This window comes from Desmodus rotundus, chromosome 12, assembly GCF_022682495.2.
Source record: "Desmodus rotundus isolate HL8 chromosome 12, HLdesRot8A.1, whole genome shotgun sequence".
In the NCBI taxonomy this organism is placed as follows: domain Eukaryota; kingdom Metazoa; phylum Chordata; class Mammalia; order Chiroptera; family Phyllostomidae; genus Desmodus; species Desmodus rotundus.
The window spans coordinates 69,318,011-69,342,222 of NC_071398.1; the positions used below are offsets into that span (position 1 = coordinate 69,318,011).

The 24,212-nt window shown below is 36.8% G+C and overlaps 1 protein-coding gene across 1 annotated transcript in view; it reads right to left on the reverse strand.

The window, feature by feature from the left end:
* Positions 1 to 24,212, reverse strand: part of ARNT (aryl hydrocarbon receptor nuclear translocator) — a 65,261-nt gene that overhangs the window by 35,055 nt on the left and 5,994 nt on the right. The window contains exon 2 of the mRNA XM_024570089.4: positions 2,646 to 2,760. Coding sequence (XP_024425857.2) covers positions 2,646 to 2,760 — 115 coding nt within the window. The remainder of the gene's footprint in view (positions 1 to 2,645; positions 2,761 to 24,212) is intronic.

Here is a 24,212-nt window from a genome sequence, read left to right on the forward strand (position 1 = left end):
CTAGCCCATCTACATTCTCTTCACCTTTTAGAGTATTCTTATGCTTGTTTTCTGTATAATGTTCATATTCAGTTGTATTTAGTAGGATGGATATGGAAAAGTATATCTACTCCATTGTTCCATAAGCAGAAAGAACCAGGAGGTCTTTCCAGAAGGTATCCAACATGTAATACGAAAAATAGAGACATTTATTGAAGAAGATACAAGATACAAGAAACACTGTACACAGGACAATGACACCTCAGTCCCCTTGAAGGTAGGCACCTTGGGACCTCACATAATTCTCCCAATTGCCATCAGCTGCCCTGTCATATTTTCCTGAATCTCTCATCAATGGTCTGAAATCTCTTCCCTTTCAGAGGTGATTTTAGTTTTGGGAGAAGCTGGAAGTTGCAGGGTGCCAAATCTGGGCAGTAAGGGGGCTGAGTCACCTGAGTGACTTGATGTTTCGTTAAAAAACTCTGCACAAGACATGTGATGCATGAGAGGGCATGTTGTTGTGACCAAGCTGCCAGTCACCAGCTGCCCATAGCTGTGGCCCTCTGAATCATCCCAATAGTTTCCATGGAGGAATGTTCAAGCTTAATGCAAAATCTGATGCAGATTCGCTGTTCTACTCACTCAGTCACTTTGAATGTGATGGCCACACAGTACACATGTTCACTCAAGGGCATCTACCACCCCCACTGACAAGTACAGTGAGGTCATCACTGTTCATGCATGTGCATTCCAGTCCACTCTCCTTGGCTGCCAGGTTACATCAACATCGTGCAGATTGTTCTCATTATGTTAACAATAGCTGAACTTTTTCTGGACAGACCTAATATAATAACCCTTCTTTTCATATTGTTCCATATTTTATGTGTATATAATTTTTAATAGTTACATAAAGAGATTACTTAATTCTTATTTTTGGACATTTAAGTTGTCTTTGAAGATTTAGCTATTATATGTAATGCTCAATGAATATGTTTTTACATAATCTTTTTTTCTATTTCAAGTTATTTCTTAAGGATAGATTCTTAGAAATGTAGTTAAGGGTAGATTTTGACAGGTGTTCAGGGACTACAGGGAGGAAAAGGAACACTTTCAAGACTGATGCTGCATACATACACTTGTACAGCCATGACCCTGTTTCTTAAATCTCCCAAGGTTCAAATCACAGATCTTCTGTTTACTTTAGAACCCTGAGTAAGTTACTTATTCATCCTATGTCTCAGAAAATAAGTTAAATGTGTAAAGCCCTTGAAGACACAGCAAGTCTTAATATGTTACTCATGTTACCACCTTAACCCAGAGATCACTCTTGTGTTACTATTGATGTGATAAAACTTAAAAGACTAGCTATAATATTAACTACGTAATTTTTAAGAAGAAAAGAAAGATAAAAGGAAAATTTAATACCAAAATATGGATTAAAATAGTACCCATGCTTCCAGGCCTGTCTAAAGCAATCTCCCTTCTAAAGTCTTTCCCAATCTTTACCAACCAACTATAGTATTCCCTGACCATGAAACACAGAGCACTGTACCTGTTCCTTTCTTAGGAAACTTGGCATGTTCTATCTTATATTATGTTTATGTGTATAGTCATGATCCCTGTCAGAACGAACATAAGCAACTTAAAGACAAGGACTGTGTCTTACTTATCTTCATATCCCACTAGCAATCAGCACAATGCCTTACACTAATCAGGCATTTCATGAATACTTTTAGAAGTGAATGGACCTACATTCTAGATCAAGCAACATATCAATAACTTAGGGAAGAAATATTCTTAGAGTTCAGCATTCTGTAAATTCCTAAAAGTAGCCCTGGCTGGTAGCTCACTGGATTGAACACCAGCCTGTGAAACAAAGAGTTGCTGGTTTGATTCCCAGTCAGGGCACGTGCCTGGGTTGTGGGCCAGGTCCCCAGAGGGGGCGCGTGAGAAGCAACCGCACATTGATGTTTCTCTCCCTCTCTTTCTCCCTCCCTTCCCCTCTGTCTAAAAATAAATAAATAAATTCTTTTAAAAAAATTTAAATAAATTCTTAAAAGTAAAAAGCAGGCCCTGACTGGTGTGGTTCAGTTGATTGGGCGTCGTCACGCAAAGCAAAGGTCAGCAGTCCATTCCCAGTCAGGGCACACGCCTAGGTTGCGGGTTCGGTCCTCCAGGTGAGAGGCACCAATGGATGTTTCTTTCCCTCACTTTCTCCCTCCCTTTCCCTCTGTCTTAAAATAAATAAATAAAATCTTTTTAAAAAAGAAAAGAAACTTAGACAAAAAAACACCAATTCTAGCCCTGGCTGGGTAGGCTCAGTTGGTTAGAGCATCAACCTGATATGCCAAGGATGCAGGTTCGATTCCAGGTCAGGGCACACACAACAATCAACCAATGAATGCATAAACGGGAACAGTGAATTAGTGTTCCCCCCCTTCTTACTCTAAAAATCAATAAATAAAATTCTATTAATAAATTTAAAAAGAAAAACATCATTTCTACATTAAGAAAAATTGAGGGACTAAAAGGAGTTATTTGAGAGCAGTGTAATAAGTAACCAGTTGAAGTGAGAGGGTTATGAATAGCCAAGAGGGTTCAGCAACTAAGTAAGTCAGGTTGGTTATTGGGAGAGACATTCATGACACAATATACCCCAAACTCACCCTGGTCGCCGCTTAATAGGTCTCTGGACATTTATGGCTCCTCCACCTTGAATCCCAGGCCCAGGGTTTCCAGAGGCAACGGCTGGACCCAGTGATGGTACATCTGATGTCATTTCTGTCAGTGAAAAATGGAAACACACATTTAAAAATGGAACAAATGTAATAGCATAATCAATAAATATATTAAAATTAATTAATTTTTTTTAAGATGGTCCTTGCTTACCATCACCATCAGCATCAAGTTGGCCAAAAGAAAGTCTCAAACTATAGGTAAAAATCACAGTAGTTTGCTAGAAAACACAAATGCTCATATCCAGATTGCTCTTCTTGAATTCTTACACCTGTAAAAGATTTCCCTATACTTCAGTTCCTTCCACTTCAGAAGAGTTTGGAAGAAGGAGTACTATATGTATTCTGCAGCCTTCACTTTTAAAAAGTTATTAATAGTTATAAAATATTAATCTAAAACACACACACAAATTGGTTTATACATTGCACTCATGCAATAAATATATGTATATAACGTAGCTCCTGTTATTTATTAAAATACAGAAAATCCAAAAAATGAAAATCATCTAAATTCTGATAATCAAAATGATTATACAGAGTACTAAAACTTTAAGTTTCTCATTATGTCTCCCTTTCCTGCCCCCTTTATCAACCTCCCTCTCCTTCCAATTCAATCTCACCCCAAGAAAGAACCACTGTTAACAGTTAAGTTCACCTTATCTTTTATTTTTCTCTCAGATTATATATACATATCTCTCTAATCAAAAATGGGCACATTTTCTTCTTAATAAAAAGGGAATCCTAACTGCAAGTTGCTTTTGTCACTTAAATATACATCATGGATATTCATACACACAAACACAATGACACCCATATATAACTCATTCTTTTGTTATAATTTTGATTGTATAAATATTCTATGTTATTGTATTTGTTATAAATTTTTACCTTTTTTTTACTGTTATAAATAATGCTCCAAGGACATTTACATATACAACTTTAAATTCTCTTTTGTTATTTTAGGAGAGATTCCTAGAGATGGAATTCACTGTGTCCACGTATATCAGCATTTAAAATTTTGATGGATACTGCTAAATTACATTTCAAGAAGGCTGCTCTAATGTATGCTTCCACTAACAGAATAAGAGAGTAACTATTTCCTTCACCAACATCGGACAATATACTTTTTTATTTTACCAAATCTGGCAGATTAAAATGGTACATTATTACACCTGAAAACCTATATATTTTTATTAATCCAATAAATTCAATTAAAAATATGTTTTAATTTGCATTGTTTCTTTTGATATTTATTAGTCATCTGAAATCAATGAGATGACTTCGTAGCTTTAATATTTTTATGCTGAGTATAGACGTTCTAATGAATTTATAGGATTTATCAATACATAAAAGACACTGAGTCTTTATTATACTTTTCAAATAACTATACACATTTTGCATTTTTTAAAAGATTTTGTTTATTTATTTTTAGAGAAAGGGGAAGGGAGGGAGGGACAGGGAGAGACACATTGATGTGCAAGAGATATATCAATCGGTTGCCTCTTGCATGCCCCCAACCGAGGGACCTGGCCCACAACCCAAGCCTGTGCGCTTACTGGGAATTGAACCTGGGACCTTTTGGTTCGCAGACCGTCACTCAATCCACCGAGCAAAACCAACCACGGCAAAATTTTGCATTTTTATATTGTTACATTTACCAATGTTTTCCTAAATAATTCCTGGACTTCTATCATGTTTAGGAAAGCTCCCCAACCTCCATATTTTCTTATACTTTTGTTTTTAACAGATTTTTAATCCATCTGGAATTTATTACAATACCTCTACATAGCATAAAATAGGACTCTATTTTCTTCCAAATGGATAGCTTCTAATATAATTTGCTGAATAGTCTATACTTTCCTCACTCACCTGAAGTGACTCCTTTATTATACTTTAAGTATCTAGATAATTGATCTCCTTCTATACTTTTATTCTGTATTAATTTATTTTCCTGCTCCTGTGCCAATACTCAGTACTTTTGATTTAAAGTACCTTTTTAATTCTCAAATAGGAAAGTGTTCCATTCCCCATTAATTTATTTTACAAAATTTTCTTATTAAATGTCACATACAAGGTCTGCCTGGAAAAAGTCAGCCATTGTTAATATAATAAGAACGGTTTGCATATTAATCTAGCAGCCAAGGAGAGTGGACTGGAATGCACATGCATGAACAGTGATGACCTCACTGTACTTGTCAGTGGGGGTGGTAGATGCCCTTGAGTGAACATGTGTACTGTGTGGCCATCACATTCAAAGTGACTGAGTGAGTAGAACAGCGAATCTGCATCAGATTTTGCATTAAGCTTGAACATTCCTCCATGGAAACTATTGGGATGATTCAGAGGGCCACAGCTATGGGCAGCTGGTGACTGGCAGCTTGGTCACAACAACATGCCCTCTCATGCATCACATGTCTTGTGCAGAGTTTTTTAGCGAAACATCAAGTCACTCAGGTGACTCAGCCCCCTTACTGCCCAGATTTGGCACCCTGCAACTTCCAGCTTCTCCCAAAACTAAAATCACCTCTGAAAGGGAAGAGATTTCAGACCATTGATGAGAGATTCAGGAAAATATGACAGGGCAGCTGATGGCAATTGGGAGAATTATGTGAGGTCCCAAGGTGCCTACCTTCAAGGGGACTGAGGTGTCATTGTCCTGTGTACAGTGTTTCTTGTATCTTGTATCTTCTTCAATAAATGTCTCTATTTTTCGTATTACATGTTTGGATACCTTCTGGAAAGACCTCCTGGTTCTTTCTGCTTATGGAACAATGGAGTAGATATACTTTTCCATATCCATCCTACTAAATACAACTGAATATGAACATTATACAGAAAACAAGCTAAGAATACTCTAAAAGGTGAAGAGAATGTAGATGGGCTAGGGACCACAGGACTTGAGCAATGATATGGTGATGAGTCCCTCTGGGTTTTCTTTTTGCCTCATTTATCCTAGACACAGGGCTGAAAAAGTCAGCAACCTGACAGCATGAAGGGGAACAGAATAGAAACAGCCCCCCACCCAAAGCCTGCTCTCTCTAGCCACAGGTCCAGGAAAAGAGCAGCTTACCAAGACATAAATTTCTGAGACAATAACTACCCAACATCAGCCAAACACCACAGGAAAACTGTAACCCCAGTTGCACTCTGCCAGCAAACGTTAAGTGGGGAGGCAAAAACATCCATTTTTGCAAGGTTGTAACAAGGTACTCCCAAACCCCTTCTGGGATGGTGTCAGAGACCCCACTAGTCAGAAATGAAAACCTGTCCAACACAGTGTTAGTGGAGACCATGTGAAGAGATGTAACCCCCATGCCCATCCAGCAGTAAGAAGAAGCCTTCACACCTCGGGTGTCAACAAAGGCTGAGTGGGGAACCTGGAATTCTATCTCCCCCTAGCCAATAACAAAGCTGACACCCTAATGTGGTGTCAGTAAAAGCCAGCTAAAATAGGTTTAAATAAGCTCCAATATCATATAACATTAACACAAAAATATCCAGGCTTCATTTATTAAAAAAATTACTTATCATAACAAGAACCAGGATGATCTTAAATTGAATGAAAAATAACAACCAACAGATGTCAACATTATGACACAGATGTTAGAAATAGCAAAGGTTTTTTTAAAGCCATGATAAAAATGCTTCAAGAAGCACTAACACAGTTGAAACAAATGAAGAAATAGAAAGCCTCAGCAAAGGAATAATCTCAACAAAGAAATAGGAAACATAAAGAATGAAATAGAAATCCTAGTACTAAAAAAATGACAAAATTAAAAGTGGATGGGCTAAAGAGCAGAAAAGAGGGACAAAGAAAACAATCAGCAAAATGGAAGACAGAACACTAGAAATTACCCATTCTGAACAGAGAAAAAAGTAGACTGGTAAAGACTGTTTATTTAAACAGAAAAAATTAACAGTCTGAGGGACCTGTGTAACTATAACAAAAGATTTAATATTTGTGTCACCAGAGTCCTGGAAAAACAGGAGAAAGGAGGAAAGGCTGAAAAATAACATCTCAAACTTCCCGAATTTATCAAGATGTAACTTACAGATTCCAGAAGTTGACTATACCCCAAAAGGATAAACCTAAAAAAATCCATTCCAACACACATTACAATTAAACTTTTAAAAACTGTCCTGGCTGGGTGACTTGGTTGGTTGGAATGTCAATCCCTAGCACCAAAAAGGTTGTGGGTTCAATCCCCGGTTGGGGTCCATACCTAGTTGTTGATTCAATCCCGGGTCAGGGCGCCCATGGGTGGCAACTGATCAATGTTTCTCTCCCACATTATCTACCTATCTCTCTCTCTTTCCCCATACCTCTTTCTCCAAGACCAATAAACACACCCTTGGGTGAGGATTTAAAAAAACAAACAAACTTCTGAAAACTAAAGACAAAATTTTTTAAATAGCCACAGAAAAATGACACCTTACTTATAGAGAAATACAACAATTCAGATGACAACAGATTTTTCATCAGAAACCATGGAGGCCAACTTAGGGGTTCCAACCTAGTGTGGCAAATAGATCTTACAGGATACAGAGCAGTATGTTGGTAGCTGTTAATACAGCAGTGCTAGCTTCGTCTATCCACAAAAATAAATGTGCTTAGCAACAGAGGTTAAAACTAGTTAGGTATCCCATATATTAACACAAATTGTGTTTTGGATACAGTTGTATTTAATGCTTACTGATCTCCTAGCCTTTCCAGTTCAGGCACTTTTTGACAGACCTTTGTTCCCATTTGAGAGAGTTCTGTTGTCAACTTTTTGTTGGTTATTTGCCTCTTTCCATCCCTGTGCTTTGCAGGTAGACAGATGTGATTCAAAACTATGTTCTAGTGGGGGAGGGAAGGGGTTCAGCTGGGTTGGGATGGAGGGATGGGAAGAAAAGGCACACAACTGTAATTGAATAACAATAAAAAATTAAAATTATTAAAAAAAACTATGTTCTAAGGTGTTACTTGTTGGATTCATTGGTTTACAGTAGTAAGTTATGCTTTCCCAGTAAAGTGGAGATGTTAATCCACGAGAAAAGTTAAATTGTTAGAAGAATTCCTTGACTGAAAAATTTAGCTTTGTGTTTTGTTGCTGTTTCCTGAAAATAACTTGGAGATGCTCCAGAGTCGTCCCATCTACTGCTTTGATTCCTTGGATCCCATTCCTTCCTTCAGTGTAAGACAAAACAAGTCATTGTTACAGCTGCCCCCCAGAAGTACTCTTCCCAAATATAACAATAAAAATATAACAAAACAAAAAACAAAAACAAGAAATTATGGAGGCCAAAAGAAAGTGGCATAATATTTTTTAAGTTCTGAAAAAACTGCCAACCTTGAATCCTTTACTAAGTGAAAACTACATTGAGAATTAAAGAGAAACTGACATCTCTGAGGGTGAAAAACTAATAAGAAAAATTTGTCACCAGACCTATACTAAAAAGAATGGCTAAATGAAGTTCTCTAAACAGAAAGGAAATTATAAAAGAAGAAATTTTGGGACATGAAAGAACACAGTACGCAAAAATATGGATAAAATCAATAGGCCTTCCTTCTTTTTTTGAATTTTCTAAATTATGTTTGATGATTGAAGCAAAAGTTACCATGCTGATGATTCTAAATGTATACAAAGAAGATACTGAAGTCAATGAAATTAGAAATAGGGAGGGTAAAGGAATGTAAAGAGAGGTAAGATTTCAACATTTTACTCAAACTGGCAAAATGAAAACAACAACAGACTGTGACAAGTTATGTATATATAATGTAGGGCAATTACAGCAATTACAAAAAAAGCTATATAAAGAGATACACTAACAAATATTATAGATAAATCAAAGTGGAATTCTAAAAAATATTCGAATAATCTAGAGGAAGGCAGAAAAAAACAGAGAAACAAAAACCAAAACAAATAGAAAACAAAACGTAAAATGACAGACTTAAGCCCAAACATAGCATAAATTTTATTAAATGTTAATTACCTAAATAATTTTATTAAATGTAAATGGTCTAAATGCTTATCTACAAGAGATAGCTAGGCAGAGCAGATTAAAAACATAATGCAACTATATGCTGTCTACAAGAAACTCACTTGAAATATAACAGTAGAGACAGGTTGAAAGTAAAAGAATGGAAAAGAAAATATCATGTAAACATTAATCAAAGGAAAACAAGGGTGGCTATATTAATAATAATCAGATAAACTCCAGAGCAAATAAAACTATCAGAGAACAAAACATGATATTAAATAATAAGAATTCTATCCATCATGAAGACACCTGCTATATATATGGAACAAAAGAGCTGCAAAATATGTTCAATAAAAACTGATAGGACAGAAAGGAGAAAATAATTAGATTTGGAGACTTCAACACCTCAAAAATTAGAACAATTGAGAGAAAATCAGCAAAGATATACAAGATTTCAACATTAACATTATATAATTAACATTTATAGAAACACTCCACCCAACAGACACAAATTCTTTTCAAGTGTCCCTGGTACATATACCAAGATAGACCATATTCTAAGGCATTAAACAAATATCAACAAATTAAAAAGACCTGAAATCATAGACTGTATTCTCCAACTACAATGGAATCAAACTAAACATCAATAACAGAAAAATATAGAAAAACACTTGGACACTAAACTACACACTTCTAAAGAATCAATGAATCAAACAGGAAATCCTAAAGGAAACAAATACACTGATTAAAAATGCAAATGAAAACACAAGTTAGCAAAATTTGTGGCACACAGCAAAAGTTGCAGTCAGAGGAAATGTTATAGCACTACAATGCTTTACTCTAGAAAAGAGGAAGAGTCAAATCAATCACCTAAGCTTCCACATCTAGAACCTAGGAAAGGAACAAAATAAATGCAAAGCAAGCCAAAGGAAGGAAATAATAAAGAACATAACTCAATGAACTTGAAAACAGAAAAACAATGAAGAAAAGAAAGAGCTGGTTCTTTAAACAGATCAATAAAATTGACAAACTTTTAGCAAAAAACAAAAAAGACAAACTACCATTATCAGGAATAAAAACAGAAAAATTACTACAAACCATAAAGAAATAATAACTTACACACATAAAATTGGACACCTAAGACAAAATGAATCAATTCCCTAAAAAAAACACAAACTAAACCAAGTGATCCAATACCAAACAGATAACTATTAGAAAATTAAATTTGTAACTGAAAAACTCTCAAAAAAGAAATCTCCAGGTCCAGATGATTTCACTGGAGAATTCCACTAAATATTTGAAGAATTAATTCCACTTCTACCCAATCTTCTCCAGAAACTAGTTGAGGAAAGGGACAATTACCAATTCATTTTATAAAACTAATAATACCCTGATAACAATGTCAGACAAAGAAACAACATAAATAAAACAAAAGATCTACAGATCAATAGTCTTTATGAACACATACAAAAATTCTTAACAAAATATTAGCAAATAGAATTTAGCCATATGCAAAAGAATTACATAATATAAACAAGTGTGATTTCTTTTAGGGAAGCACAATGGTCCAATATTTAAAAATCGATCAACATTAATTCATATTAACAGGTTAAAATTTAAGTAAAATAATGTAATCATATCAACCTATGCACAAAAGCATTCGACAAAATTCAATACCCATTCCTGATAATAACTCAGAAAAAGAGTAAGAGAGGGATATGTCCTCCACTTGATAAAAGAAGCTATGGGGGGAAAAAAGTCCTAGAGCTACTTTTTTTTAATTTGAAGATTTAACATTGAAAATTATGGGGAGGAGGGCAGGAAGGGGGACAGCAGGATCACAGTGGCAAGGGAGGACCCCCACAGAGCCAGCAGAAAAACAGAAAGTTACATATAAAGTATGCCAAGTGTAAAGACTACTGTATCTTCTTAACAGGCTCCCTTTTTGTACTCTTGTCCCTACAGGCATTCTTTTTTTTTTTTCAATTTCAATTACATTTGATATCAATATTAGTTTCAAGTGTACAACATAGTGACAAAACAAGGGGACTCCCGGCCAAAATGGAGGTGTAGGTAGCCTCCTAACACAACCAAAAGGACAACAATAATTTAAAAACAAAAACAACCAGAACTGACAGAAAATCAAACTGTATGGATGTCCAACAACCAAGGAGATAAAAAAGAAACATTCTTCCAGACGGGTAGGAGGGGCGGAGACGGGCAACCGGGCAGGGAGGGGCAACCAGGCGGCAAGGACTCAAGACAAAGCTGCAGCTGGTGGACTCAGCAAGGTGGCGGATTGTGGAGCGGGGTGGGCGAAGCTACAGCTGGCCGGCGAGGCAGCAGCTGGTGGACCAGGTGACAGACCACGCAACCCAGAGTTCCACCTCGGGGAAATAAAGCCTCAAACCACTGACTGAAAACACCTGTGGGGGTTGAGGCAGCAGGAGAAACTCCCAGCTTCACAGAAGAGTTCGTTGGAGACACCCACAGGGGCCTAGAAGGTACACAAACCCACCCACTCGGGAAGCAGCACCAGAAGACCCAATTTGATTGTGGGTAGCTGGGGAAGTCACTGAAAACCGGCAGAGAGTGCAGCAAGTGCGATTGTTCCCTCTCGGCCCCTCCCCCACGTACAGCATCACAGCACAGCGACCAGAGTTACCACGCCCCGGTGAATACCTAAGGCTCCGCCCCTTAGGTAACATGCGCACCAAGACAAAAAAAATGGCCCAAATGAAAGAACAGATCAAAGCTCCAGAAAAAATACAACCAAGCCACGAACAGACAGCCAACCTATCAGATGCACAGTTCAAAACACTGGTAATCAGGAAGCTCACAGAATTGGTGAATTTGGTCACAAATTAGATGAAAAAATGAAGGCTATGCTAAGAGAAACAAAGGAAAATGTACAGGGAACCAATAATGATGGGAAGGAAACTGGAACTCAAATCAACGGTGTGGACCAGAAGGAAGAAAGAAACATCCAACCAGAAAAGAATGAAGAAACAACAATTCAAAAAAATGAGGAGAGGCTTAGGAACTTCCAGGACATCTTGAAACGTTCCCACATCCGAATCATAGGGGTACCAGAAGGAGAAGAGGAAGAGCAAAAAATTGAAAACTTATTTGAACAAATAATGAAGGAGAACTTCCCCAGTCTGGCAAAGGAAATAGACTTCCAGGAAGTCCAGCAAGCTCAGAGAGTCCCAAAGAAGCTGGACCCAAGGAGGAACACACCAAGGCACATCATAATTACATTACCCAAGATTAAAAAGGAGAGAATGTTAGAAGCAGCAAGAGAAAAGGACACAGTTACCTACAAAGAAGTACCCATAAGACTGTCAGCTGATTTCTCAAAAGAGACCTTACAGGCAAGAAGGGACTGGCAAGAAGTATTCAAAGTCATGAAAGGCAAGGACCTACATCCAAGATTACTGTATCCAGCAAAGCTATCATTTAGAATGGAAGGGCAGATAAAGTGCTTCTCAGATAAGGTCAAGTTAAAGGAGTTCATCATCACCAAGCCCTTATTATAGGAAATGTTAAAGGTATTTATCTAAGAAAAAGAAGACAAAAAATATAAACAGTAAAAATGACAGCAAATTCACAGTTATTAACAACCACACCTAAAACAAAAACAAAAGCAAACTAAGCAAACGACTAGAACAAGAACAGAACCACAGAAATGGAGACGACAAGGAGGGTTATCTACAGGGGAGTGGGAGTGGAGACAGGGGGAAAGGGACAGAGAATAAGTAGCATAAATGGTAGGTAGAAAATAGACAGGGGGAGGGTAAGAATAGTATAGGAAATGTAGAAGCCAAAGAACTTATATGTATGACCCATGGACATGAACTATAGGGGGGGAATGTGGGAAGGAGGGGGTGTGCAGGATGGAGTGGAGTGAAGGGGGGGAAATGGGATAACTGTAATAGCATAACCAATAAAATATATTTAAAAAAAGAAAAAGGAAGAATAAAAAAAGGGTACAACATAGTGATTAAACATTTATATACCTTACCAAGTAATTATCCTGGTAAGTCTAGTACCTACCTGACACCATACACAGTTACTACCATATTAACAACTATATTCCCTATGCTGTATTTACATCCCCATGATCATTTTTATAAAAGGCAATTTGTACATTTTAATCCTTTTAATCTATTCACCCATCCCTCCTGACCCCCTCTCATCTGGTGACCATCAATTTGTTCTCTGTGTCTACGAGTTTGTTTCTGTTTTGTTTGTTCACTTTTGTTTTTTAGATTCCACATATTTGTGAAATCATATGGTATTTGACTTTCTGATTTATTTCACTTAGCATAATATCCTCTGGGTCAGCAATTTTCAACCTTTTTCATCTCATGGAACACATAAACTACTAAAATTTTGCACTACACCAAAAAAATGTATTTTTTAATGAACTGACAAAAAATAGGTTTAATTTTGATTCATTCACAACAAACAGCTATTGTTGTGGTAGATATTGCCATTTTTTTAATTCAACAACCTAAGGGAAAAGAGGTCAGTACCCCTTACTAAACAGTCAGGTGTTGCATGTTTTAAAAATTCAATGGCACACCAGTTGAAAATCGCTGCTCTAGGTCCATCTGAATTGTTGCAAGTAACGACACTTCATTTTTTTTTATGGTTAATATTTCATTGTGTGTGTCTGTGTGTATATATATTTATGATATCTTCTTTATCCATTTGGCTATGGATGGTCACCTATGTCCGTCCAATCTTGACTATTGTAAAAAATGCTGCAATGAACGTAAGGGTGGATGTATCTTTTCACATTAGTTTTGGATTTCTTTGGATAAATTCACAGAAGTGGAATTGCTGAATTATATGGTAGTTCTATTTTCAATATTTTGAGGAACCTCCTTACTTAGTGGCTGCACAAATTTACAGACCCACCAACAATGCACAAAGGTTCCCTTGTCTCCACATTCTTCACAACACTTGGTTGGTTGTTGACTTATTAATGATAGCCATTCTGACAGGTGTGAGGTGATAGCTCATTGCAGTTTTAATTTCCATTTCTCTGATCATTAGTGATGTTCAACATCTTTACATGTCTATTGGCTATATGTATATCCTACAGGAATTTTTTTTTCTTGTTTGTTTTTTAGATGCAATTGTTGATAGATATGTATTTACTGTCATTTTATTGTTCATATTTTCAGTCTTTTTTTTCTTCTTAAAAAAAGACCCTTTAATATTTCATGTAATACTGGTTTGGTGGTAATGAACTCTTTTACCTTTTTTTTTTCTTCTTTGGTCTGGAAAGTTCATCTTTCCTTTGATTCTAAATGATAGCTCTGCTGGGTTGTAGGTATCTGCTTTTCATCACTGTGAATATTTCTTGCCACTCCCTCTGGCCTCCATGTTTCTGTTGAGAAATCAGCTGACATTCTTATGGGAGCTCCCTTGTAGGTAACTAACTGCTTTTTTCTTGCTGCTTTTAAGGTTCTCTCTTTGTCTTTAATCTTTGGTATTTTAATTATGAGGTGTCTTGGCGTGAGCCTCTTTAGATTCATCTTGTTTAACATTCTCTGCACTTCCTGGACTTGTGTATTTCCTTCACCAGGTTAAGGATGTTCTCTGTCATTATTTTTGCAAATAAGTTTTCAATTTCTTGCTCTTTCTTCCCCTTCTGGCACCCCCATGATGTGTATGCTTGAAGTTGTCCCAGAGTATCCTTACACAATCTTAATATTTTTGTTTTTAAATTTTAAAAAAATTTATTGATTTTAGGAAGAGAGAAGGGGGAGAGAGAGAGGAAAACATCAATTTGTTGTTCAACTTATTTATGCACTCACTAGTTGCTCTTGTATGTGCCCTAACCAGAGATGGAACCCACAACCCTAGTATATCAGGGCAACACTCTGACCAACTGAGCTACCTGGCCAAGGCTGGATTCCTTTTTGTGTATGGTGTTCTGACTGGATGTTTTTTGCTTCCTTACATTCCAAATTGCTGTTTTGATTCTTGGCTTCATTTACTCTACTGTTGATTCCCAGTAAATTATTCTTCATTTCAGTTAGTATATCTTACTGGTTCTTTTTTATTGTTTCCATGTCTTTTTTTTAATGCTGTTGAAGTTCTTAGTTCATCTACTCTTCGCTAAGTTCACTGAGCATACTATACTTATAACCAGTGTTTGGAACTCTGCATCTAGCACATTGCTTGTCCCAATTTTAGTTCTTATTCTGGAGTTTTGTCTGTTCTTTCATTTGGGACATGGTTCATTATCTCCTCATTCTGAGGGCTTCCCTGTATTTGCTTCTATGTATTAGGTAGAACTGCTGCATCCTGCAGGCTTGGAAGAGTGGCCTCATGTAGTAGGTCCAGTGGTCAGTGGCATAGCCTCCCCATTTAGGGGAGGGTCCAGTGGCACAGCTTCCCCATTTACCCTAGCTGGAACTCCAGGTATACCCCTATCCATACGGGCTCTGTACACCCTCTTGTTGTAATTGATCCTTGATTGCTATTGGCATGTCAATGGGATTTACCCCCAGATCGATTGACTGCAAGGACTGGCTGCTACCACCATGCAGAATCAGCTGTGCAGGAGCCCAGCCCACTGAGCAGGACTTATTTCAGCAGGGCTCTGGTGCCTGCTGAGTCCACCCCTTGAGTATGTTGCTTGTGGAGGTGGATGGGTAGTGCTTCAACATGGTCTGAAGCTCCACCTGTTGTGCTGGCTCTGGAGCCTCCCAAGAGGTGCAGGACAAGGTCAGCCAAAGCTTGTGTTCTGTCCAGGGCCACCTGTCAAGAGCTGCAGGTGATTTACAAATGGCTGCTACTTGTGCTGGGCTTGTAAGTGCCCAGGAAAGGCCAACCTATGAACTAAGGCCAGCTGCTGTTAGTGCCAGGCCTGGGGCCACTTAGTAAGAAAGAGTTCACCAAGGCCAGATGCTGCTTGTTTAAGAGATTTTAAGAAAGTCTGAAACATGAGCGAAGACAGGCCATTTGTACGGAAATGCCACTGGAAAGAGCTTGGGTAGTCCCACAAGTTGTGTGGGCGGGATATCAGGGAATCACCAGGGTGAAGTGAACAGTGATAGCCAGGTTAATAGAGATTCAGATGTGGCACCCAACTGCCAGCTCTGTAGGAGGACTCAGAAAAGGAACAATGACCTCTGTCAGCACTTCTGTCTGGAAGAAAGTTGCCCAACCAGCGCTTGCCCTGATGTCAGACAGTTCAGTTCCTCCCCATATGTCCCTAGTGCCTTTCAAGCTACTGCCCCAGTGCTGGAGCTCAGAGCAAGTAAGTCCAAGCAAGTCTATGCATGGGCCCTTTAAAAGGATCTGCCCAGGACTCCAGAAGCCCTCCATCTCCCTCAGCCCTAATCCTCACTGGTTTTTACAGCCAGAAGTTATGGGGACTTCTCTTCCTGGGCAAGGGTTTGGAGTGGGACTGGGACCCCTCCCTCCTAAGGTGCAAACTCCACAGCAGAGATATCTCTCAATTTTTATCTACCATATGTGAGTGGGACCAGTCCATTCCTCATCTCCACCTGTCCTACCAGTCTTGATGTGGCTTCTTCTTTATATCCTCAGTTGTAGGACTTCCATTCACCTATAGCTAATATACCTAATGGTGAAAGATTACCTAATGGTGAAAGCAGCATTAGGTATAATGCTGCTTTCTCCCTAAGACTGGAAACTAGATGAGAATATTCACTCTCATTAGTTACACAAACATACTGTGGGAAGTTCTAGCCAGTACAAAAAAACACAAGAAAAGGAAATAAAAGGCATATAGATCAAAAGGGAAGAAATAAAACTGTCCCCATTTGCATATGATATGAGTGTCTTTGTAGAAAATACTAAGAAATCTATCAAAAAAACAAAAACAAACCACTCCTAGGATAATTCAGCAAAGTGGCAGGATACAGGTCAATGTACAAAAATCAATTGTTTCCTTATTCTAGCGATTACTACATAGACACAAAAATTAAAATCCAAAACAATTTATAATCATTAAAAAAAGAAGCCCTGGCTGGTATAGTTCAGTGGATTGAACTGAATGAAAGAAGCCTGAGAACCAAAGGGTCACCGGTTCGATTCCTAGTCAGGGCACATTCCTGTGTTGCAGGGTAGGTCCCCAGTAGGGGGTGTATGAGAGGCAATCACACACTGATGATTCTCTCCCTCCCTTTCTCCTTCCCTTCCTCTCTCTCTAAAAATAAATTTTAAAAATCTAAAAAAAAAAAATTATGTAAGTGCAAAGTACTTGCATGCTGAACACTACACAACACTCTTAAACAATTCAAAGCTTAAATAAATGGAGAGACATACCAGGTTCATCAACTGGAAGTAAATGTTTACTCAGAATAGTAAAGATGTCAATTCTTTTCAAATTGATACACAGGTCTAGTGCGATTCCTATGAAAACTATCAAAATGTTTTTGTAGATATAAACAAGGTTATTCAAAATTTATATGGAAGGTAAAGGAGCTTTAATAGCTAAAATAATTTTGACAAAGAAAAAGTAGGAGAAGTCAGTCTACCCAATTTCTAGATTATATAGGTACAGAAATCAAGACCATGTGGTCTTGATAGAGGGTCTAACACACAGCTCACTGGAACTCAGAAACAGACCCATACAAATATGCCCAACTGATTTTTGACAAAAGTGCAAAAGCAATTCAATGGAGGAACAGCCTTTTTGAAAGGTACTAGAGCAAATGGGCATCTGTAAATGAAATAATGAAGTCATTCTAAGCTTCACTCCTTATACAGAAAGTAAACAAAATTGAGTCACAGACTTAAATGTAAAATGTAAATCTATGTAACTTTTAGGAAAAAATATAGGAGAAATTTTTCAGGATCTACCACTAGGTAAAGAGTTCTTAAGAGTTGATACCAAAAACATGATCCATAAAATAAACTGATAAATTGAACTCCATTAAAATTAAAAACTTTATTCTATGAAAGAGGATGAAAAGACAAACTACTGAATGGGAAAAAACATTGTGACAAAGGACGTGTATCCAGAATATAAAAGGAACTCTAAAACTCAGAAGTAAAAAAGGCAAACAGTATGATTAGGACATGGGCAAAAGAGACGTAGAGACATTTCACCAATGAAGATATACAAATGATAAATAAGCATATGAAAAGATGTGCAACATTGACAGCCATGAGGGAAATGCAAATAAAAACACAATGTGGCCCTGGCCAAGTAGCTCAGTTGGTTGGAGCGTCATCCCGTACACAAAAAGATTGAGGGTTTGATCCCCAGTCGGGGAGCTTACGGGGGCAACCCACCAATGTTTCTCTCTCACATCAATGTTTCTTTTTTTCTCTCTCTTTCTCACTCTCTCCCTCTCAAAAAAAAAAATCAATAAACATATCCTCAGGTGAGGATCAAAAAAAAAAAAACAAAACAAAACCGACAATGTGATGTACTACATACAAAATGGCTAAAATAAAAAAAAAATTAAAAATACCAAATGCTGAGAATGATACAAAAAAGTAGGTCACTTTTACATCGATGGTGAGAATGTAATACAATGCAGTACTCTGGAAAGTAGTTGAGAGTTTCTTTAAACATGCAACTGACATATGACCCCGAAAAACATTTACACAAAAATTCAGTAATTGTGGTGGGTTGAATAGTGTGAAAATAAACGTCTAGATAGAAACTCAGAATATGAACTTTTTTTTTTAAAGATTTTATTTACTTACTTTAGAGAGAGGGAAAAGGAGAAAGAGAGGGAGAGACATCAATATGTGAGAGATACGTGGATCGGTTGCCTCTCACACACCCCCAACTGGGAACCTGCCGTGCAACCCAGGCATATGCCCTCACTGGGAATCAAACCAGTGACCTTTTGGTTCACAGGCCAGCATTCAGTACACTGAGCCACACCAGCCAGGGCTGAACTTATTTATAAATAGGGTCTTTGAAGATACAATTAAGATTGAGGTCACAAGGATTAGGGTGAGCTCTAAACTAAATGACTGATGTCTTTATAAGAAAGGAGAGAAACATCTGAATACAGAGACATGGAGATTAAGTGATGTGTCTACCAGCTAGAAAAGAGGGTGCAATTCTCCCTCAGAGCCTCCAGAAGGAACCAAACCTGTCAACATCTTCATTTCAGAATCTGAGCCTCAAGAACTGTGAGAGAATAAACTTCTGTTGTTTTAAGCCCTTCAGTTTGTAGTAATTTGTCACAGAAGCCCTGGGAAATGGTTACGATAATGTATGACTCTTTTAATATACTCTGGATTTGATTTACTTAAATTAGCTTCTTTTAAATGGAAGAGGAACTTAGTGTGATGCAAGGGCAGTACAATATAAAACTGTCATTGAAAACATATGACTGAGGAAAATAAGAATGATAATAAAATAATAGATAATAAAATGTTCAAGAACAAATGTTGTTAACAGTAATTCATCATATTGGTAATTTGTATAAAATATGAACTACTTTAGATAGGGTTTTTAATGTTTTATTAATTATTCCTAAAACCTACCTCTAAGTTATATTTATAATAAACTTCACCTACCCACAAAACACAAAACCTCTTTAATGAATGTCTTTTATTACAACCCTTACATTTATAACTACCTTTAATTCTGGATAAAGAGAGTGTTCAAAAACCACCATTAAAATGATAATGCACCACAAAGCTACAATAATCGAAACAGTATGGTACTGGCATAAAGACATACATTCAGACCAATGGAATATAATAGAGAACCCAGAAATAAACCCTCCCACATATGACCAAATGATTTCCAACAAGGATGCCAAGACTATCAAATGGGAAAGGGCAGTCTTTTCAGCAAATGGTGCTACATAGCCAAATGCAGAAAATGAAGTTGTAGCCTTCCTTACCTCGTCATATACAAAAATCAAAACAGATCAAAAAGTTAACTGTAAGAGTTAAAACTATAAAACTCAGGAGAAAACATAAAGAAAAAGCTTCATGATATTGGACTTGGCAATTTCTTGGATATATCAAAAAGCACAAGCAACAAAAGTAAAATATAAACTAGACTTCACCAAGATTAAACACTTTTGTGTATCAAAGAACACACTATTTATAGAGTAAAGCCAGGTCTGGTATAGCTCAGTATATTCAGTGCGGGCCTGTGAACCAAAGGGTTGCCAGTTGGATTCCCAGCCAGGGCACACGCCTGGGCTGCAGGCCAGGTCCCCGGTTGAGGGGGGCATGTGAGAGGCAACCACACACTGATATTTTTCTCCCTCTCTTCCCCTCTCTCTAAAAATAAATAAATAAATCTTTGAAACAAAAACGGAGTGAAAAGGCAAACCATGAAATGGGAGAAAATATTTGTAAATCATATATCTCATATGGGATTAATATACAAAATATATAAAGAACTTTAAAAAAAAACTACAACTGAACAACAACAAAAAGACAACCTGATTAAAAATTGGGCAAAAGATTTGAACAGACATTTCTCCAAAGAAGGTACACAAATGGCCAACAAGCATATGAAAATATGCCCAACATCACTAATCATTAGAGAAACGCAATTCAAAACTACAATAAGATATCACCTCGCTCCCATTAGAATGTCACCATTAAAAAGAAAAAATGATGATGAAGAAAATTACAAGTGTTAGTGAGGATGTGGAGGAATCAGAACTCTTTTACACGGTTGGTGGGAATGTAAAATGGTGCAGCTGCTACAGAAAACAATATGGAGATTCCACAAAAAATTAAAAACAGAATTATTCTATGATCCAATAATTCCACTTCTGGGTATATACTCAAAATAACTGAAAGCAGGGTCTCAAGGAGATATTGTACAACATGTTCACAACAGTCTTATTTATAAGTCAAGAGGGGGAAGCAACCCAAGTGCCCACTGAGATAAATGGATAAAAAGTGTGACATACTACCAATGGAATACTATTCTACTCAGCCTTTAAAAAGCAGGAAATTCTGCAATATGCTACAATATGAATTAACCTAGAAAATATCATGCTATGGGCAAATACTGTATGATTCCACTTATATAAGGTACCTGAATAGTCAAATTTGGAGATAGAGTATAGAATGGTGGTTGCCAGGGGCTGGAAGGATTGAAAGACAGGGAGTTATTGTTTAATGGGTACAAAATTTGAATTTTACAAGACAAAAATAGTTTTGGAGGTGGATGGTGCACAAGAATGTGAATATACTAATGCCAATGAACTATATACTTAAAAATGGTTAAAATGGAAAATTTTGTGTTATGTGTATTTTGCCACAATAAAAAATGTTATATAAAAATTTAATATATCTATGTAAAATTTTTTAATATTAAAACATTTTAATCCATCTCACTGAATTAGAAATGTATCCACAATATGATTATGAAAAAATAAGCTACTAAAAACCATATATGTAAGGTCCGGGCTGGGTAGCTCAGTTGGTTACAGCATGACCCCATACATCAAGGTTGCAGGTTTGATCCCCAGTCACAACACATACAAGAAACAACCAATGGATACATAAATAAGTAGAAGAACAAACTGATGGGGTTTTTTTTCTCTCTCTCTCACCCTGCTTCTCTCTTTCTCTAAAATCAGTAAGTAAAAATAAATAAAAATGCCCTGGCTAGTATGGCTCAGTGTTTGAGTGCCAGCCTGTGAATTGGGGGGTCACTAATTTGATTCCCAGTCTAAGGCACATGCCTGGGTTGTGGGCCAGATGCCTAGTGGGGGGTCACACAAGAGGCAACAACACATTGATGTTTCTCTCCTTCTCTTTCTGTCTCCCTCCCCCTCTCTAAAAAATAAAATAAAATCTTTTAAATAAATAGGTATGATTAATCCTTTTTAAAGTTCATATGCATAACAAAAGCCTACAATAACTTATTTGACATTTATTGCATGCCTGCTATCAATAAGTCAGGCACTGTTGCAGGTCCTAGAGATAAAGCAATAAATAGAACAGACCAAAATCTTAACCTTTATGAATTTTACATGTTACTGGAAAAGAGATAAACAAGAGAAATACCTTAAAATATAAACTGGGTGGACAATAAGAAATTGACATTACATAGTTAAAATGATTAATAATTGGTAATTTCATATAGTTCAACTTAATAACCTGTTTTATAATGATAAAAAATACACTAGGGGAAGTTAAATCAAAAGTGTATAAAGATTCCCAGATAGGAGGATAGCAATTTTAGATAGTAGGGGAAGACCTCACTGAAAAGGTAACATTTAATAAGAGAAAGATCAGAGTGAGGTAAGGGAATAACCATGAAGGAATTTGGGAGAAATGCATTCTAGGAAGAAAGCAAAGGCCAGAAGGTGAGAGCATGAATATTAAGTTCTAGAAATAGTATAGACGATATCCTGGTTAGAATGGAGTAAGCAAATGCTACAAAATAAACTGTTAACAGTGGTTATCTCTGGGATGGCATTCAGAGACTTCTCCATTTGATTTTCTATATAGTCATGTTACATTAAGCACATATTACTTTTATAAACAGAAAATGCATGATCCAAATTTTTAAAAACGAAAATGTATGTGTGCCTGTGGTGTAGCATACAATGAAAATCTGAGATAACATAGATCATCCACTAAAGTTAGATAAATCTGGATTCCAATCTTAGGGTTATACCCCACTTAGCACTTGTATGACCTTGGGCAAATTACTTAATCTCTCTGAGTTTATCTGTAAAATGTAATAGCAGTACTTCCCTTTGTGGAAGATTAAATTAGATACTGCATGTGAAAAGATACTGCATGTGAATTAGACACTGCATAGTGCCTGACATACTGTATGTACTCCTTAAATAGTAGCTTTATTAAAATATATCAAACACCAAAATGCTAACTGATTTTTCAGTTCTTAATTTTAGTTACAAAATATATTAAAATACAATATGGATATGCAGAAAATCAAATGTAGAGATCCCCAAAAATATTCAAATAATACAGAAATCTAACAGTGAAAAGTAAAATCCTCCACATATACCCCAATCCCACTTTCCCCCATGGATAAATGCTGTTAATATTTTGATATGAATCCTTTCCACCCTTTTTCTAATACAATATATTTATTATACGATATTTGGTAACTTTTATATAAATAAGGGAAGAGATCACATTATATCTGTTCTGAACATTTTACTTTTTCCATGTAACAATATATCTTAGAATGTATACCATATTAATAAATACAGAGTTGGCTCACTCTTTTTAATAGCTATATCGTATTTCATAGTACAAATGTAAATATAGGGGTAGGCAAAATAAGTATACAGTTGTGAGTATGTAAAAGAGTTTATTCTTGTACTATTATTTATTAATTACTGTATTATCTTCCATAAGAACTGTAAACCTACTTTTGCTCACCTGTGTATTTATGAAATTCAAATTATCACTATCATAAATATTTCAATAAATATCCTTGTGTATCTTTATGCACAGGTGCCAGCAGTATTTCCATACTAACAAATTTCTGAATGACTGGCTGAGTCTAAGGGAACACATTTAAAACTTTGCCCATTACCTGCCAAAAAAGTTATACCAATTAAGAGCATCACCAGTGTCAAATTACCCATACCTCTACCAGTATTGGGTTTTGGTAATCTTTCAATTATTTTTTAAGATTTTATTTATTTATTTTTAGAGAGAGGCATATGGAGGGAGAAAGAGTTGGAGAAACATCAATATGTGAGAGAATCAGTGATCTGTTGCCTCTTGCACATGCCCCAACAGGGACAGCCTGCAACCCCGGCATGTGCCCTGACTGGGAATTGAACTGGAGACCCTACGCACTGCAGGATGACACTCAACCAACTGAGCCACACTGGTCAGGGCAATCCTTCACATTTTTACTAATTTTTTAGGTATAAAATGATTATCACTGTTGATTTAATGTGCACTTCTCTATTGTTAAGATTATATCTTTTTTGGATTTTATTTACTTTTAGAGAGAAGGGAAGGCTGGGAGAGAAAGGGAGAGGAATATCAATGTGATCAATGTGAAAGAGAAACATGGATCTAACCTGCAACCCAGGCACATGCCTGACTGGGAATAGAACCAGCAACCTTTCGCTTTGCAGAACGATGCCCAATCAACTGAGCCACACCAGTCAGGGCAGATGGACCTGGTCTGCAACCCAGGCATGTGCCCTGACCAGGAATTTAAACTGGTGATCTCTCAGTTCTCAGGCCAGCACTCAATCCACTGAGCCACACCAGCCAGAGCTGGATTGAATATATTTTTATGTGTTATTGCCATTAATTTATTCTATTTCGTCCTGTAAATTTTAAATAGTTAAGATATATATCTTTCCTAAGAAAAAGTAAAGTTTTCCCATATAAAATAAAGTTCATACTTTTAGTAACAGGTTTACATAGGATCTAAGAGTTAGAAGAATTTAGAGAAAGAAAATTACTCTGACATGGTTTAAATTAAGGTCTGGCATTGTCCCTAGTACAGAGAAAGTCCTCAATAGGAAGGAAAACGCAGAGGAAACAATACAGGCAGCCAAGGCAGCTAGCTGGGAAGTTTCAAAAAGGCAG